This window comes from Camelus dromedarius, chromosome 22 (genome assembly GCF_036321535.1).
Source record: "Camelus dromedarius isolate mCamDro1 chromosome 22, mCamDro1.pat, whole genome shotgun sequence".
Taxonomy (NCBI): domain Eukaryota; kingdom Metazoa; phylum Chordata; class Mammalia; order Artiodactyla; family Camelidae; genus Camelus; species Camelus dromedarius.
The window spans coordinates 12,870,996-12,885,877 of NC_087457.1; the positions used below are offsets into that span (position 1 = coordinate 12,870,996).

General features: G+C 47.8%; 3 protein-coding genes across 13 annotated transcripts in view; 2 read left to right on the forward strand and 1 right to left on the reverse strand.

The window, feature by feature from the left end:
- Positions 1-5,837, forward strand: part of NSD3 (nuclear receptor binding SET domain protein 3) — a 92,171-nt gene extending 86,334 nt beyond the window's left edge. For all 4 annotated transcript variants that reach the window (XM_031440093.2, XM_031440094.2, XM_031440095.2 and 1 more), the window contains one exon: positions 1-5,837. In XM_031440093.2, coding sequence (XP_031295953.2) covers positions 1-242 — 242 coding nt within the window. In that variant the 3' untranslated portion in view covers positions 243-5,837.
- On the forward strand, positions 5,823-11,713 carry PLPP5 (phospholipid phosphatase 5). 6 transcript variants are annotated; one of them, XM_010981109.3, is made up of 8 exons: positions 5,823-6,427; positions 6,566-6,674; positions 7,125-7,215; positions 7,623-7,686; positions 8,184-8,308; positions 9,446-9,616; positions 10,482-10,672; positions 11,568-11,713. In XM_010981109.3, the coding sequence occupies exons 1-7, from the start codon at positions 5,823-5,825 to the stop codon at positions 10,643-10,645; spliced, it is 1,329 nt and encodes a 442-aa protein (XP_010979411.2). In that variant the 3' UTR covers positions 10,646-10,672; positions 11,568-11,713. The 6 variants fall into 6 exon arrangements, with proteins under 6 accessions (XP_010979411.2, XP_064333526.1, XP_064333527.1 ...); XM_064477456.1 differs by having other exon boundaries at positions 5,823-6,392; positions 6,566-6,724; XM_064477457.1 differs by lacking the exon at positions 10,482-10,672 and having other exon boundaries at positions 5,823-6,392; positions 6,566-6,724.
- The window catches only part of DDHD2 (DDHD domain containing 2), a 22,661-nt gene continuing 16,456 nt past the window's right edge, over positions 8,678-14,882 (reverse strand). Inside the window, exons 17-18 of one of the 3 annotated variants that reach the window (XM_031440098.2) lie at positions 14,536-14,643; positions 12,036-14,118 (exon numbers count right to left, since the gene is read on the reverse strand). In XM_031440098.2, coding sequence (XP_031295958.1) covers positions 14,562-14,643 — 82 coding nt within the window. In that variant the 3' untranslated portion in view covers positions 12,036-14,118; positions 14,536-14,561. Of the gene's footprint in view, positions 8,864-12,035; positions 14,644-14,882 lie in introns of those variants that run through there. The other 2 variants (XM_064477452.1, XM_031440097.2) reach the window with 2 other exon arrangements.

Sequence of the window (14,882 nt, forward strand, 5' to 3'; positions counted from 1 at the left end):
GAAAGTGGGAGTGCCCGTGGCATCGGTGCGACCAGTGCGGCGGTGCAGCCGCTTCCTTCTGTGAGTTCTGTCCCCGCTCGTTCTGTAAAGAGCACCAGGAGGGGGCGCTGGTTCCCTCCGCGCTGGAAGGCCGTCTCTGCTGCTCTGAACACGACCCCGGAGCTCCCGTGTCGTCCGAATACTGGAGCAAGATGAAATGTAAATTGGAATCACAAGATCACGCAGAAGAAGGCAAAGAATAACTGGGTGGTGATTTCCTTTTTCTTTGTTTTTTCTTTTTATTTAAATTAAAAAAGGAAAAGAAAAAAGTCAGTAGGTGCTGCATGAGGGCCAGGAGAGGCCGCTGCAGCGCGGACATCAGCGCCGCCCTGTTCGAGCGGAGACAGGACGCAGGTGGTGCAGGCCGGAGCAGTTGGTGGTAGCTGGTTTCTCGGTTTTGTTCTTTTGGTTTGGGGACTCTTGTGGAGGGTTAGATTCCCTTGGTCTTTTCTTGCTTTTTATTGTGCTTCAATGCCTCTGCAGCTGGAAAACGATGTCTTCACTTTTAAAATAAGAACGAGAAAAGAATGAGATAAATGAGATAAATTTAAAGTCTAGAATGTGTTCCTTTGGTGTAAAAAGCAAAAGTAGCCATCATTCCTTTATTTATTTTCATGTTTTAAAATTTTAAGAAGTGTAGTTCAGATAGTCTAATCAGTGTACGTGTGTGTGTGTGTGTGTGTGTGTGTTTTAAGTAGGAATTGGAGAAAGCCCCCTAGAAAAGGGTGTGATGGTCTCATACACCTCTGTCCTGGGCAGTAGGTAGGCTGACTTCTCTTTCCCTTCCAGGTGTCTTTCATAGTCTTAGGGAAGGGCTCTGTGGGAGTACCAAATCCGGCCTCTTGAAAACAGAAGGCCTCAGTGGATTACCTCTGTGGTCTTAAACTGGGTGGGCTTTGTGATAGACAGCTGTACCTAGAACGGTATGGTATGTAAGGTGGTTGTTGGTTTTGTTTTGGGGGAAAAAAAAAAAAAGAAATTGATGCACTCACTGAGTTTGGAATGTTTTCCATTGACAATGGGTATTTTTGATGAAGTGCATTTATGTGGATGTGAATGCGTAGTTAGAATGGTCATTCCCGCTCCCCTGACCCACTGATAAAGGCAGCTAAAGGGAGACGAAAGGCACAGACTGAAAGTTGGATCAAATAAGCACCATTTTCTGTTCGATTTAATGTTGACTCTGGTCTGACTTGGAGAGAATTATGGGCGTTTTATTTTCTGTCTCTACTTTCCTCTCCCTGTCGAGCATCCCCTTTGTCCACTGACCCCTCAGTCGTGTTTCCTGGTGAAACCACCCCGATGCATTTGAACTGTGTTTGAATAGATCTTTTTGGTTTAGTTCCTAATTTTGGGGGGGTCCCCAAATTATATGTAAACAACTTATGCTTAGTGTTGTCCAGTCCCTAAAATCACCCCCCGAGGAAGGGAAAACACTTGTACAGGGTATGTAAGGGCCACGCAAACACACTTCGTCGCAGGAAGCACTGAGGGAGGGCCCCCGAGGAAGCAGTGTTAGCGCAAGGGGTTGGGTCTCACAGATGCACGTGAGCCAGGATGTCTGCCCACCGAGTTCCCTTGCTTCTACTGCTAAGGAACTTCTGTATCCAGTATCCCCCATATGAATTCACCAGTAATGTCTGAACCGTTGTAACATGTTCTCAGAAGCCTAGGGCTAGCTCCAATGAACGTTAACTTTCTCTGTGCATTTTGACTGCTTACAGTTGCTGGTACCTGGTAGCATTTATCTTCCCTCAAGAAGTACCTAGTAACCTTACAAAGGTGGGGAGATAGATGCTCTACCGCAAACCTTCCGTTGTGTTACGTGTGTTCCTTTTTCCTATCAATTTAGAGCTCTTCTTTGGAAAAAAGAAGGAAAAAAATGTTTTGTGCCTCTCTCTCTCTTTTTTTTTTTTTGTATGTAAATGTGCAATTATACTGGATTGTTTCTTGTTAAAAAAAAAAACAACAAAACAAAACAAACAAAAAAAAACACTACAGTTCCTTTACTTAAGCTCCTAAACTGCCATTTGCCTGATTCCAGCAAATAATTCTGAGGTAGCTTATCGGACCTCCAATAATTCTCTTGAGTAGACATGGTCTCAAAAGAAAGAGCAGAATAGAAAATGCTACACGTCACCAAATGTGATTGCTCCCAGTCACGTGAGACATGGCGCACCAAACACTAAACTGTGCTCTTGAAGAATCTCTTGAGGAATTATATAGTTTGATGTCCTTTTACAGAATAATTTAAGAAAATCTAGGTTTTATCATACTGAAATTTTATTTTATATATGTATATGATAAATGTTTGCTTTTTTAAACTTACTAACATGAAGGATTTCCTTTAATATTCAAACTGCAACTCTTGCTGAAACAGTCTCCGCCCTGAAATCGTGTCTCCTTGCTTTGTTCTGGACTCAGTGCTATTTAATACCTGATGACTTTTATACGGGAAGCCAGGGTATATCCCGTGTGCGACGAACACCTGCAGTTTAAGTCTTTTTATGCAGCTTCTTCACTGTGTCGCGTTTTGTTCGTATGTCTGAAACAGAGCTCTGCTGAGATTTTTTGGGAGGGCAGTGGGGGGGGTACTGATAGGATTACTCTGCCATTTAAGAAATCAGGGTAGAACACAGATTAGCTGACCGAGCTCTGGAGTCTTTGTCCACGAACGTTCATTGACATCTGAAAGTGGCTTTAGTTCTGCCGATGCCGCGGAGCTGTCCTCACACCTCCAGTGTCACTGCTGACCTGTTTTATAGATTCTAAAGTCACAGGTTATGGAGGCAGAAAGGGTGAGCCTGGCTGGCGGTGTGCCTGCCAGTGCCGCCCCGGATGAAATGTCACTCATGCGTCGTCTGAACTTGTCCTTTGTCTGCTTTTAAATCTGTATGTGGTCAGAGCACAAATGGTTGGTTTTTATTCTTGTCTGAAAATGAAATAACTTAAAGTGGCCTGGGAGGATGGTGGTATTTTTTTAACCTCGTGTTGATTCTCTGGAGGAAGAAGTGAATGTTAGATTTTTGATAATCAGCATACAGCCTCAGAAGTTGGATCGGCAACAAGTGAAGATGCAATCCAGGGGGACCTCCCCAGCCCTGGGCAGGAGGAGGGGCCGGACCTGGGGGCCTGAGAAGGGAGGGTGGATGGCCCCTTTCCTGGAAGGCTGAGCAGCAGGAGGAAGTGAGTCACTGCCTAAATACCTAATCAGGGCTCAAGTTAGGAGTGAGGTGGGCTTTGCTTTCATTTTCCTTTTAACAAGGTCCCACCCTATCTTAATTCTCAAAAATGCTCTGGCCTAAGCTATAAAATAGGCTTTTAGAATCACTGAAACTTGGAGATTTCTGTGTGTTCAAGTCAGGAACACATCTAGAAACTGAAAAAAAAAAAAAAAAAAGTGGGGTGGGGGGAGGGGAGGGCTGCTGCCAGCTCCCTGCCGCCGTTTCCACATAGCTTTGGAAACACGCCTGTGTATCATGTCGTGAAACCCTGAGGTGATTGCGTAAAGCCGAGTAGCTCGTTGCATGGTCTGTTCTAATCGGGAAGACCCGGGTCTGCAGTTTGGAAACAGGCCAGCTTGACAGACTCGGGCTCTAGACTGCCGAGGAGTGTTGCTTGTCTTTCATTTCACTTTAAAACATAAAGCTCTTCGTCAGCAGTCACCTTCCAGCCAAGGTGCCACGTCCCACCAGGATAAGAAAACAAGTTAGCGTGGAGTCCCCACAGCCCGGGAAGCTTCCCTGGATGTCCTTCCGCCCGAGGTACGGCAACACCAGGAGGTGGCCTTGTTGCTGGCCAGTGCAGATTAGACTTGACTTGCTCTTACAAGGCCGATGTGTCCAGCCACCTGGTTGTCCAAGCTGCTGCAGACGTGAAGTGATCATTTGGAACAACTTCGTCTGGCCCAGGGCCACGTAGAATTGGTCTCTGGTTGTTTGTAAACAAAGAGTGGAAGTGGCTTCCATTTTCAGACAGGCTCGGGAATAGACACAGGTAGACAGCTTTGCCGTGTGTTAATAGTGAAGAGTTGGACATTTGTATATACTGAAATCTACCAACGTCTATCTGGGGTGGGGTACAGGGAGAAAAGGGGGTTTAATAGAGTCAGGGAGGGATGATGATGTTTACCACAGGTACGAAGTAGTCACTTTAACATTGAGACCTCTGCCTCATTGAATTCAGGTTTTTTAAGTACTTGAAACTCCTCAGATTCTCCTTATTTTACAGTAATTTTTGAATTTATGTAGTAGAAAGCATTGTTTTGTATACTGTTCTGTCTCTCACCCTCTCTGAGTTGGATGAAAGGCGGGGTTCTGCAGCTGGGGGTCCCGGTATCACTCAGATCCATGCACACACCTGGGGGAGAGACTCCTGCATGAGATACCAGCAGCATTTATACGAGTATTTCCCACGTATGTCCTTTATTTTGTCAACCCCATCCCCAAGCACCTCTTCTTTCTTTTTAATATATGCCTGTGTAGGGAAAAAACAAAAATTTGCACTTATGTTACACTCCCGAAATGCTGGGTGTGGCCTGTGTGTTTCAAACCCACTTCCGTTCTTTTTTCGTCCTTTTTTCGTCAGTCCATTGCTTAAGTGACAAGGTCAGGTGCTGTGGCACATGTGTGCGCAGGAGGAGGGGGAGGACAATTACCCCTAAAAGTCGCTAACAGGTGAGAAAAAGGGAAAAGATGAGTAGTTGCCAAAGTCATTTATTCAGTCCTTAGTTTTCTTCTATGACATGACTGCGTCCGCTCATTGGCAAGAAAGCGCCCTCGGGTTCCAGTACTCCCTTCCCGGCCTGCCAGACTCCTGATGTGTGCGAATGGCTCTCAGTAGCCATCAGATCACCTAGCTGAGGTGTTTATATGGTGTTCTTGTTGGTTTAGAAGTGGACTGGATAAAATTTACCTTGTTGTCACTAATATTGTCCTTTATCTTATTTGTGCTGCCACATACCCTGTGCTAAAGAAGAAAAGCATATTGCCGCTGATAACCCGGATGCTAAATGATGCTCACAACTGGCTAACAGTAAGGCTCTTTTTAGATACAAGGGTGTGTGCATAATTGGAATTGCTAGGAGAAATTCATCTGTATCGGCTTGTGATATTACTGCACAACGAACACAGATACCTGCAGGTTCTGTTTTCATTTCCTCGTGATCTTTGTCTATGATGATGACCTTTGTAGACTGGTTATTTCTGTACTTTATCTGTAATAAACTTTGTAGACCCTGTGAAATGTTATTTTGCCTAAATCACTTGAGACTTGAGTCTTTAATAACAAAGCATCAATATTCACTAAAGTCGATCTCTCTTGAGTTTCTGTGACTTCGCTAGAAGCTCTTGACACTGAGGGATTAGTGTTAGTTCTCCCTGGGGGGTGTTCCGCTAGGGCATTACTGTATTATGACTTGATGTTGTCACATAGACTTCAAGATATATGATATTTCGGGGATTTTGTTGATTGGCCTATGTTCTGTTGCATAGTGTGACACGTATAAAGCTTGGTTAACCTGTACATAGATAGCTTATTGTTGGCTAGTTATAGCGTACTTAGGACTGCCTGTAATATTTAAGCTTCTTTCTGCTGTGTGTGCTGGTAGGAACATATAATTTTTGTACATTGTATCTACTGAGATGTTGCCTTTTTTTATTTCACAAATACTTTGGAATTCAGATGTGTTTTTTGCTTCCGTGAGGATTAATTTGGAAAGATTTTTAATGACATTCCACTGATTTCAGATTTTGCTTGAGATTGACTTCAATAAATTGTCCTGTATGTTCCAAATTAAATATGTGGACTTGTTCATTGCCTGCCACAAGTCACGGGGCAAGAGGCCGTCACGGGCTGGGAGGGGACCCAGCGCGGGTCTGGCTGACCCTGTGTGTGCCCCGCGGCCAGCAGGCCTGCAGCCCTGGAAGTCCCCGGTGGGAGCCCGCACGTCTTCCGGCAGAACGGGCTGCGCTGCTGAGGAACATGGATCCGGAAACACGGGGGCCTCGTCGTTTCCGCGGAAGGAGGGCCCTCGCCGCAGCGCGGCGCGGCGCGTGAGCCTGGCCGGCGGGGACCCCGCACTCCTGTCCCATCGCTCTCGGACCCGGGGTGGCCGCCGCGCGGCTGGAGCCGGTCCCGGGGCCAGGCTGGAGGAAGAGCAGCGCGCCCGACCCCGCCGCTCCCGGTGCAGTTTCCGCGGCGTCCGCCAGGCCGCGCTGCCGCCGGCACGGCTCGGCTCGGCTCGGCTTGGCCCGGGACCGCCCTCCACGGGGCCACGTCAGCTCCGTCCTCCGTCCTCCGTTCTCCGTCCTCCGTCTGGGATGGGCAAGGCGGCGGCGGCCCTCGGGGCCGAGGTGGGCGTGCGGCTCGCGCTGTTCGCCGCCTTCCTGTAAGACCTGCGGTTGGACCCCGGCCCCCACCCTCGCGCCCGCCCGCGCCTGGGGAGGGCAGGTCCCGCCGCTCTGCCGGGCTCCGGGCGCGCTTCCGGGCAGCCGCCGACACGCTCACACCTTTGTGTCCCCTTCAGGGTAACGGAGCTGCTCCCGCCCTTCCAGAGGCTCATCCAGCCGGAGGAGATGTGGCTGTACCGGAACCCGTACGCGGAGGCCGACTACTTCCCAACCAAGCCGATGTTTGTGCGTGCGGAGCGGAGCGGCCTGCCTTGCGGCCTCCGGGCTCCTTCCGAGTTCAGTGCTAGGGAGCGGGAGGCGCTCACACTGGCTCCCGGATGCCCCGTGCAGGGGACAGCACTGCTCCCTCCGCTGATGTGCTGATGTTTAAGACCCAGGTTTAGGGAGCAAGACGTCTGTCTGTTTTGCTTAAGAGAGGTTCTGTGGGCGAGGTTCCTTAGGGCGGTGCTGGGTAACTGGTCGTTTAGAACAAGGCTGATTGGTGTTCACCGGTGGGACTTTGAGCCCAGTCAGCCACAGACACTGGATACTGCATTTGGAGGAACATTTAGGTCTGATGTGTGAGCTCTGCTGTCACTTCATCCCTCTTCCCCTAAGAGCTCTTTTCACAACTAGTTGTGCGGAGTTTTCTGTGTGGTTTTCTTTTGTTTTAACCTTGGACGTATTCTGGTTCAGGTCATTGCATTTCTCTCTCCGTTGTTTCTGATCCTCCTGGCCAAATGTCTCAAGAAGGCAGACACGGCAGACAGCAGACAAGCCTGCCTGGGTAAGAGCCAGCCCTCCTGGCTGGTGTTCTCATCTTTGGGCTGGAAAGCGGCAGGGGCGGTGGGGTCCACCCCGGGGTTGTGGCCGCAGTGTGTGGCCCCTGAGCTCTGTGTTCCTAAAGTAATTGTGTCCCCACCTGTTACCCTGTGAAGCAGAGAAACTGCACTGTAAGAACTGGCTTCGCCTCCTACGTGTGCTTTAACGCACTGGATTATTCGTACCTCAAGGATGTCTTCAGTCTAGTACAGGAGTGCTCCCTGAACCACAGCCGACTGGTCACCGAGGGCCAGAATTATTTGTACACTCAGCTCAGCCCTCATCTCAGAAGAGCCAGGCTGCTCTCTTAACATGACAGGGACCATGCAGTCCTAGCAGATACCACGAACAGCAAGTCTCTTTGCCTTCCAGCTGCCAGCCTTGCCCTGGCCCTGAACGGCGTCTTCACCAACACGATAAAGCTGATAGTGGGGAGGTAAGTGACAAGCGCCAGCCACCGCACCAGCCTCATCCCATCCCCACCAGGAGAGGTAGTTAAGGGCACCCCAGCCACACCGTTCCCCGCTCCTTTTCTCTTTCTTCTGTCTCATCTTTCTTTTCTCATTTAACACTTCCTCCCTTCCTCTACCTCAGTCCCACAGGTGACACTTGGGCTCTTTTCTGCCTTGGGCAGCATTTTCCACTGACACACGGCAGAGCCACTGTCCTCCAGGGCATCCCCGGCAGCGGCGGTGTGACTCACTCTTTGCCCTAAAAGTTAATCGTGTCACTGTGAACTTTTTCTCCCCAATTTTAAATACTGACCCTGGAAGCAAGGCTTTTCTTTTAGTGGTGACTATCCAGTCGAGTTTCATTATTTTGCCAGAGACACTATTTGACCAACGGTAAATAGGCTTATTGACACAAGACAACCGAAAAATAATTTCGGGAGCTGTAAATGATCCCTGTTCAGACCCTGCTTATTTCTTCCAGGCCACGCCCGGACTTCTTCTACCGCTGCTTCCCCGACGGGCAAGCCCGCTCTGACCTGATGTGCACGGGGGATAAGGATGTGGTGAACGAGGGCCGGAAGAGCTTCCCCAGTGGACATTCTTCCTGTATGAGCACCACCCGGGCTCTACTTCTGTGCTTTTTTTTTTTTTGGATCACTGAGTGTAACCTAGGAAGCTTGTCAGGATGGGAACATCTCATGTACTCTTGTTCTTGTATCTGGAAACTGGAGAACCGCCCCCTCCTTAATAAGCTTGAACCTTGACTATTAGGGTAGATAGTTGAGGACAGAGGAAGTAGTTCACCTTAAGGAAATCTGAACATTATTACTGTATTATTTGCCTAGATCCTGCAATCTCGTACTAGTCATAAAAACATAATTAACCTTTATTGAAGGGTTACTGTGTGTCAGGTGCTTTGGGAAGCATTTTAGACTCGTGTCTCTATTGATACCATAATAGCCAATGAGGTGGTACTGTGATTTTTATGATTCCCATTTATTCAGGAGGAAACTAAGGCATCAAGAAGTTAAGTCACCTGCCCGGAGTCCTGTGGCTGGTACTCCAAAAACTGCTCTCAGGGCAGCTATTACTCACTTTGGGACAGTCTTTCATTTTCCCTTGTTTCCTTCTGCCTTGTAATCGATAATCTCCATCGATGATCTACACCAGAGGTTACAAAAAAGGGCTAAAAACCTGCTCATGCCCCCAACCCCCTTTTCCTTTTTTTTTTTTTTTAACATTTTTTACTGATTTATAATCATTTTACAATGTGTCAAATTCCAGTGTTCAGCACAATTTTTCAGTCATTCATGGACATATACACACTCATTGTCACATTTTTTTCTCTGTGAGTTATCATAACATTTTGTGTATATTTCCCTGTGCTATACAGTGTAGTCTATTCTACAATTTTGAAATCCCAGGCTATCCCTTCCCACCCTCCACCCCCCGGTAACCACAAGTCTGTATTCTCTGTCTGTGAGTCTATTTCTGTCCTGTATTTACGCTTTGTTTTTGTTTGTTTGTTTTTGTTTTTGTTTTTTAGATTCCACATATGAGCGATCTCACATGGTATTTTTCTTTCTCTTTCTGGCTTACTTCACTTAGAAGGACATTCTCCAGGAGCATCCATGTTGCTGCAGATGGCATTATGTTGTCGGTTTTTATGGCTGAGTAGTATTCCATTGTAGAAATACCCCTTTTCCTTTCAAAGACCTGATTTAGAACTTCTCCCTCTTCTAGTTGCATTTGCCGGCCTGGCCTTCGCGTCCTTCTACCTGGCAGGGAAGTTACACTGCTTCACGCCGCGAGGCCGAGGGAAATCCTGGAGGTTCTGTGCCTTTCTGTCACCTCTACTCTTTGCAACTGTGATCGCCCTGTCCCGCACCTGTGACTACAAGCATCACTGGCAAGGTAAGCGTGGTGTCCAGGCCACGGATGCCTCCGTGTTTCTCCCGTCAGCCCTCCCCAGCCCTGGGCACGAGGAGACCCTCCCCAGGTACCTGCTAAGTGGACACACCAGTGTTCTGTCCTGCATTCAGAGCTCCATGCAGCATGAGAAAGCACACGGTATCCTTAAAGAGATTACCGAGGAGGGACATCCTAACTTTCCCATTATTTTGAAGCATCATAAGTTCAGAATAAACTCTCTAGGAATTTTTTTTTTTTACAACCAACCTCAAAGCTCAATTTACTACTGTCTCAAAATAAATCAAGGTCATTGTCCTGAGACTTCTGCTCAGAAACAAAAGTAAAATTCAAGAAACCACAAAATTGTGATTAAACCAAAGAAATTTAAGTTGAATGAATAGAGTAAAACATCTAAATAACAGAATAATCTGCACAGAAAACCTCACAGTTCAAAATAAAAGCTGGCAGTACTGCTCAGAGGCCCTGAGGAGGTCTGTTTGGAAGGAAAAACCAAATTTTTGTAGAGAAGCACCTCCTGGACAGTTTGCCCTTCCTCTAGAACCTCTGAGTGGTGAGAAGGGCTGTGGATAACATTTAGTGAATGTGTTATTCTTTTGGATTAAAAAATTCAGTCAAATGAATTCGGAAAAGGCCTTGTTACACTTACTTCATTAAAAATGTGTGTTGATTCGGGGTTCAGACAACAACCTGATGCTGACAGTGCTGCTCTATGTGACACAACTAAGAAACCATAAACGTGGACTTCAGGGGGGTCTGCAGTCAAACCACTGGAGTGGCCGGAGGGCCCAGCGCCCCGCTGGGCGGCGCCCACCACGACTGCCGGAAGGCCTGTGTCCTCTCCTCGCAGACGTGCTGGCGGGGTCCGCGCTGGGCCTGGCGCTGGCCTACGGCTGCTACCGGCAGTACTTCCCTCCCCTGACGGACGCGGACTGCCACAGGCCGCTGGGACACGGCCCCGCACTTCCCATGGCACAGAAGCGGCCCGGTGGCCCTCATCAGTTTGATATTTAGACACAGGAGCAACCTCCAGGAGAACAGGTGACCACGCCCAGGACAGGACTTTCTGACCTTTTACTTCCTAAGAGGTACGAGCGAGGCACAGCCCCCGCGGCTGCAGTCCCGCGCCGGCCCGCGTGGATTTACTGTGAGGAGCCCAGGTTCTTTCACTGCCTGGTGCCACGCGTTCTGGGGACGAGCTCTTTCCGTGGGCCCCCAGCAGCGATGAACCTGGTCCATCGGCTTGATATCCCAGGATCTACTGCTTTTACATTTAATTTTGATACTGTTCTGGGAAAGATCTTGTCACAAAGAAGCCTTTTTCATTAGCCCCACTTTGTCCTGGAAGCCAGAGTTGATTATCAGAACTTAATTTCCATTTCCCAAAGCCCCAGATCTTAAAATCTAGGGATAATAATCTTAAGTTATTTTAGTTCTGGTTACTTTCTCTGGTGACAGTTCCATCAAGGCTTAAACAGGAAAATGTCCAGTTCTGGCTAATTTACCACTGTGTTATGCAGACATAATCCAGGTCCAGCCAAATACTGCTGTCCATTGTGAATACGGTGAACATAAATGATTTGTTGAATTACTAACAAACAGTAAAAAAAAGAAAGCGGTGAGGAGCGTGGTTTCAGCACTAAGCTGACAGCCATCTCTACCTCATCTGTCCTCACGAGCACCCTTCCCTCCGCGCATGACTGAGGAGCTGCCCACACGCAGTGGCCGCCAGCCAGCTGAGGCGGGGGGGACCCACAGCATCGTCATCTGGGCACACACAGGCCTTCTCCTGTCCCTGCTTCACAATGGGCTGGAGCAGTTACAAGACATCATCAGAACCGATGCTCTAGGACCTATGACTCCCTTTCTCTTTGTGATTATACTTTAAATATGACGTTGTTTTCAAAAATAACTAACTCAGGGGTTCTCCCTCCAGATTTGGTCCAGCCAATGAGGTGGAATGACACTGCAGTCCCCCTTGAGTCATCTTCAAAGAAATTCAACTGGGGATGAATTCAGCTCTTTCTAGAACATGTTTTCGGTGTATCTTTCTCCTTCAGTAAATGTGATATTCAAACAAAATGGTGAAGGTTGTTTTTGAGAAATGGAATATCTCCAAAGTGAAACAGTGGATTCCACATCGGATGTAAGTGATTCAATTATCTGTTGTAGTGGCTGATGTGTATAAACACTGAAGGGTCATCTCCGTATCTAACCTTAGACTCACCGAACTTTAGAATTCTGAGCTCCATCTGCCTTTAACAGGGAAGACACCAGTCGAAGGGAAAGAATCTGAATATTCGTTCTTTGGCCAAAACTTTTTAAACTTGTTTTAGAGGAAGAGACATGGTTATTGAGTTGGTTTTCTTTACTTTATGATGGATGAGCCAGGTCAAAGTAGGCAAACTGGTCAATATAGTTTATTTCAGCATTTTCTAAAGTTTTAAATATAATCACATAAACATTTCAAAAAGTGCAAAATATTAGAAAGCTAATCAGTGCTGTTACTCTTTCCATGCAGACAGTCTCATGTGTGTGATAAGCAACACCAGTTCTGTGGCTGGGAATATGTAGAAAACGGTACTACTGGAGTTTAAGAATAGGCTTGGTCAAGAGTCCGCACGTGACCCTGCTGAAGTAGTGCAAACAACAAACAACGGGAGAATTTAAGTCAAGCTTCTTACTCTGTAATACGCAGCCACGACGCTACCCCAGGTGGACAGACGTAAAGCTCTTTTACAGTCACCTGCCCCTCCCCCCCAGGACAGAAACGCTTCGTACAAACTGGTGCATCCAGCCCTCCAGGGGGCGCTGCTCAGCTTTGGTTACAGGAACTCACTCTTGCTTGTCCTTTGGTTCCCTCTTAAATAGTACTTACTCTGTTAATATGGAGAGTAAGTTTAAATTTGAAGACAATTTGATGAAAGCTTCCCCTTTAATATACACTGGATGCTCCTTAAGTTTCAGTAACCCTTCAAACTCAGTTTATATAGTAAGGGAATAGTGCCCCACGTGTCTGAAACTGCTCGCTGGCTGAGGCGGCGTGAGTCCAGCCGCCGGTGGCCCAGGAAGGGCCAGAGGCTCCAACCTACACCCCAGCCTTACCTCTAGGGGGACAGTAACCCCCCCTTTGCTTGTCTCTCCAGAAAGGGATGAAGACCACCGCTGTCGAAGGGATGGCTTACGTGGATGTTAAACGCCAGGGCTTTGGACATTATAATACATTCATAAGAAAGTTACAAGACACACAGCTCGCCTGCCTGTGCCACTGTGTACGCGGGGCCTGCGGGAACCTGAGGGGACTGGGAAGGACGCTCACAAAGAGAACAGCAAAGGCAACAAGAAGCTGTGACCAGTGACAAAACAGCCCCCCACAGCGGTGAGAAGATGCCTCAGGAATAGCTGGTCTCCACTCTCCCGCCTCACCTGACCCTGCAACAGCCGTTCCCAGCCCCAGGGACGCAGCCAGACCGACCTGCTCCACCGCCTCTGCCTGTGCCGGGAGCCTGTGCGGGAGGCATGCGGGACTGCGGGTGACTGAGGCGGCGTGGCGTTCACAGGGTGTTCTTAAAGGGGACACCGCGCTACCTTCGCCCTGACAGACGCGGCAGGTGATCTGCACAAACTACTTCACCATCAATGCTCCGCTAGAAGGTTTTATTCAAAACCTAAGCAGTCTGTCTGGGCTGGGTAATTTCATCAGCTTTTATAACTTTACCCTCAACTTAATACCTAAGTCAGACTCCAGCTGGAGGCTCCCAGTGTGAAGTATGATATAAAAGAGCAGGCCTAGGATATATGATATCTTTGCTTTGTAAAGATGCACCTGATGTGAACTGAACTGTCCACTTTAGACACTGCGAGCAGCTCAAACAGCTATAAAAACAATGAACAGCCTCCGGGATTCCTAGCAATCAGTCAGCTGCAGAGAGTAAACAATCTTCACAAGTTTTAGTCTTTCTTCATACAGTTCTCGGAGGAAAGAAAAGCTGGCTCAGAGACTGCCCACCTGTCTTCCCATGGTCCCTCAGTCTCGGCCTTCAAACGCACAGAACACCTGTGAGACGAGCAGACCCCAGATGTCTTCTGAAGCTTAAGAGTCCGCTTCCAGATAAGAATATTTTCTAAAGATAAGCAACAATTTCCCAGAAAAATTTCTACCCAACCCAAATCAAACTCAAAACAGACTTTATATTATCATCTCAAGTAGTAAGCAGTAACGTGTGGTACCTAAATACCATCAAAGAATTAAAGATGCAGACCACCCCCAGCTACGAGGAAAGGATGGCAAGAGTCCATGTGAAGCAGTGTGAGAAGGCGGAGGGGGCTCCCCCTGCTGCCCTCGCCCTCTCGGGAAGGAAGGTTCTCCTCCAAGGACCCCAGAGGTGTAAGTGGCAGGTAACATGCAGGCAATGGTGTGGCTGAGGAGAGGAGAAGTGCAGCAGTGAAGAGGTGGGCTTTCTGGGGAAGGACGCCTCAGAGTCCATCTAGGGGAGAGGGGGGGAGAGGGGTCAGCACCAGAAGGCGACCGGAGAGAACGCCGGAGTCTGACACACACACTTTCTAGTTACGCATCTAAAAGGCCGAGCGTGTAAATCCCACGATGGGCTGTTATTAAAGCTGTTGACTGTTGCCATGGTAACTCTCAGACACTCAGAACTAGTAAGATTCTGAGGGTCACTGGACCAAGTCGCTAGCAAAACAAATCCACTGACCCTTCTCTAAGTGGGCCATTTTACTTCCTTCCCCTGAACTCTAACCAGGCTCCCTCTAAAAGGAATTGTAACACAGATCTCGGTGACGGCAACAAAAAGCATATTTATAAAGGGCTGGAGGTTCCACAGTTCCTTCTCAAGCGTTAATATGCACGAACCATGCTGCGTACACGACACTGGAAAACTCACATCAAGCAGCCGTGGGTGGTTCATTTTTACTGTAAAGGCTGATCGAGGAAGATACCCTGGGTTTGGTAGATTTCTTTGAGGACCAGCAATACTGTATCTTCAGACTCCCTGGAAAGGAAAAAAGGCAGCAGAAGGAAAGAAATAATAAAGATCAGAGAGGAAATAAACAGCGACCAAAAAAAAAAAAAAAAAAGCAGAAAAGATCAATGAAATCAAGAGACAATTTTTTGAAAAGACAAACTGAGAAACGTTTCACCAGGTTCACCAGGAAGAAAAGAGAGAGGACCCAAACAAACAGAATAAGGGGTGAGACAGGAGAAACAGCCAACACCCCAGATACAAAAAAA

What these genes read in the sequence shown, in the direction of transcription:
- PLPP5 (XM_064477453.1), top strand. Translation starts at nt 5,823, where the DNA reads ATGTTCCAAATTAAATATGTGGACTTGTTCATTGCCTGCCACAAGTCA. An exon ending in CGGCGGCCCTCGGGGCCGAG is followed by an intron (nt 6,393 to 6,565) that starts GTGGGCGTGCGG and finishes TGTCCCCTTCAG; the next exon opens with GGTAACGGAGCTGCTCCCGC. An exon ending in CAGCAGACAAGCCTGCCTGG is followed by an intron (nt 7,216 to 7,622) that starts GTAAGAGCCAGC and finishes TTTGCCTTCCAG; the next exon opens with CTGCCAGCCTTGCCCTGGCC.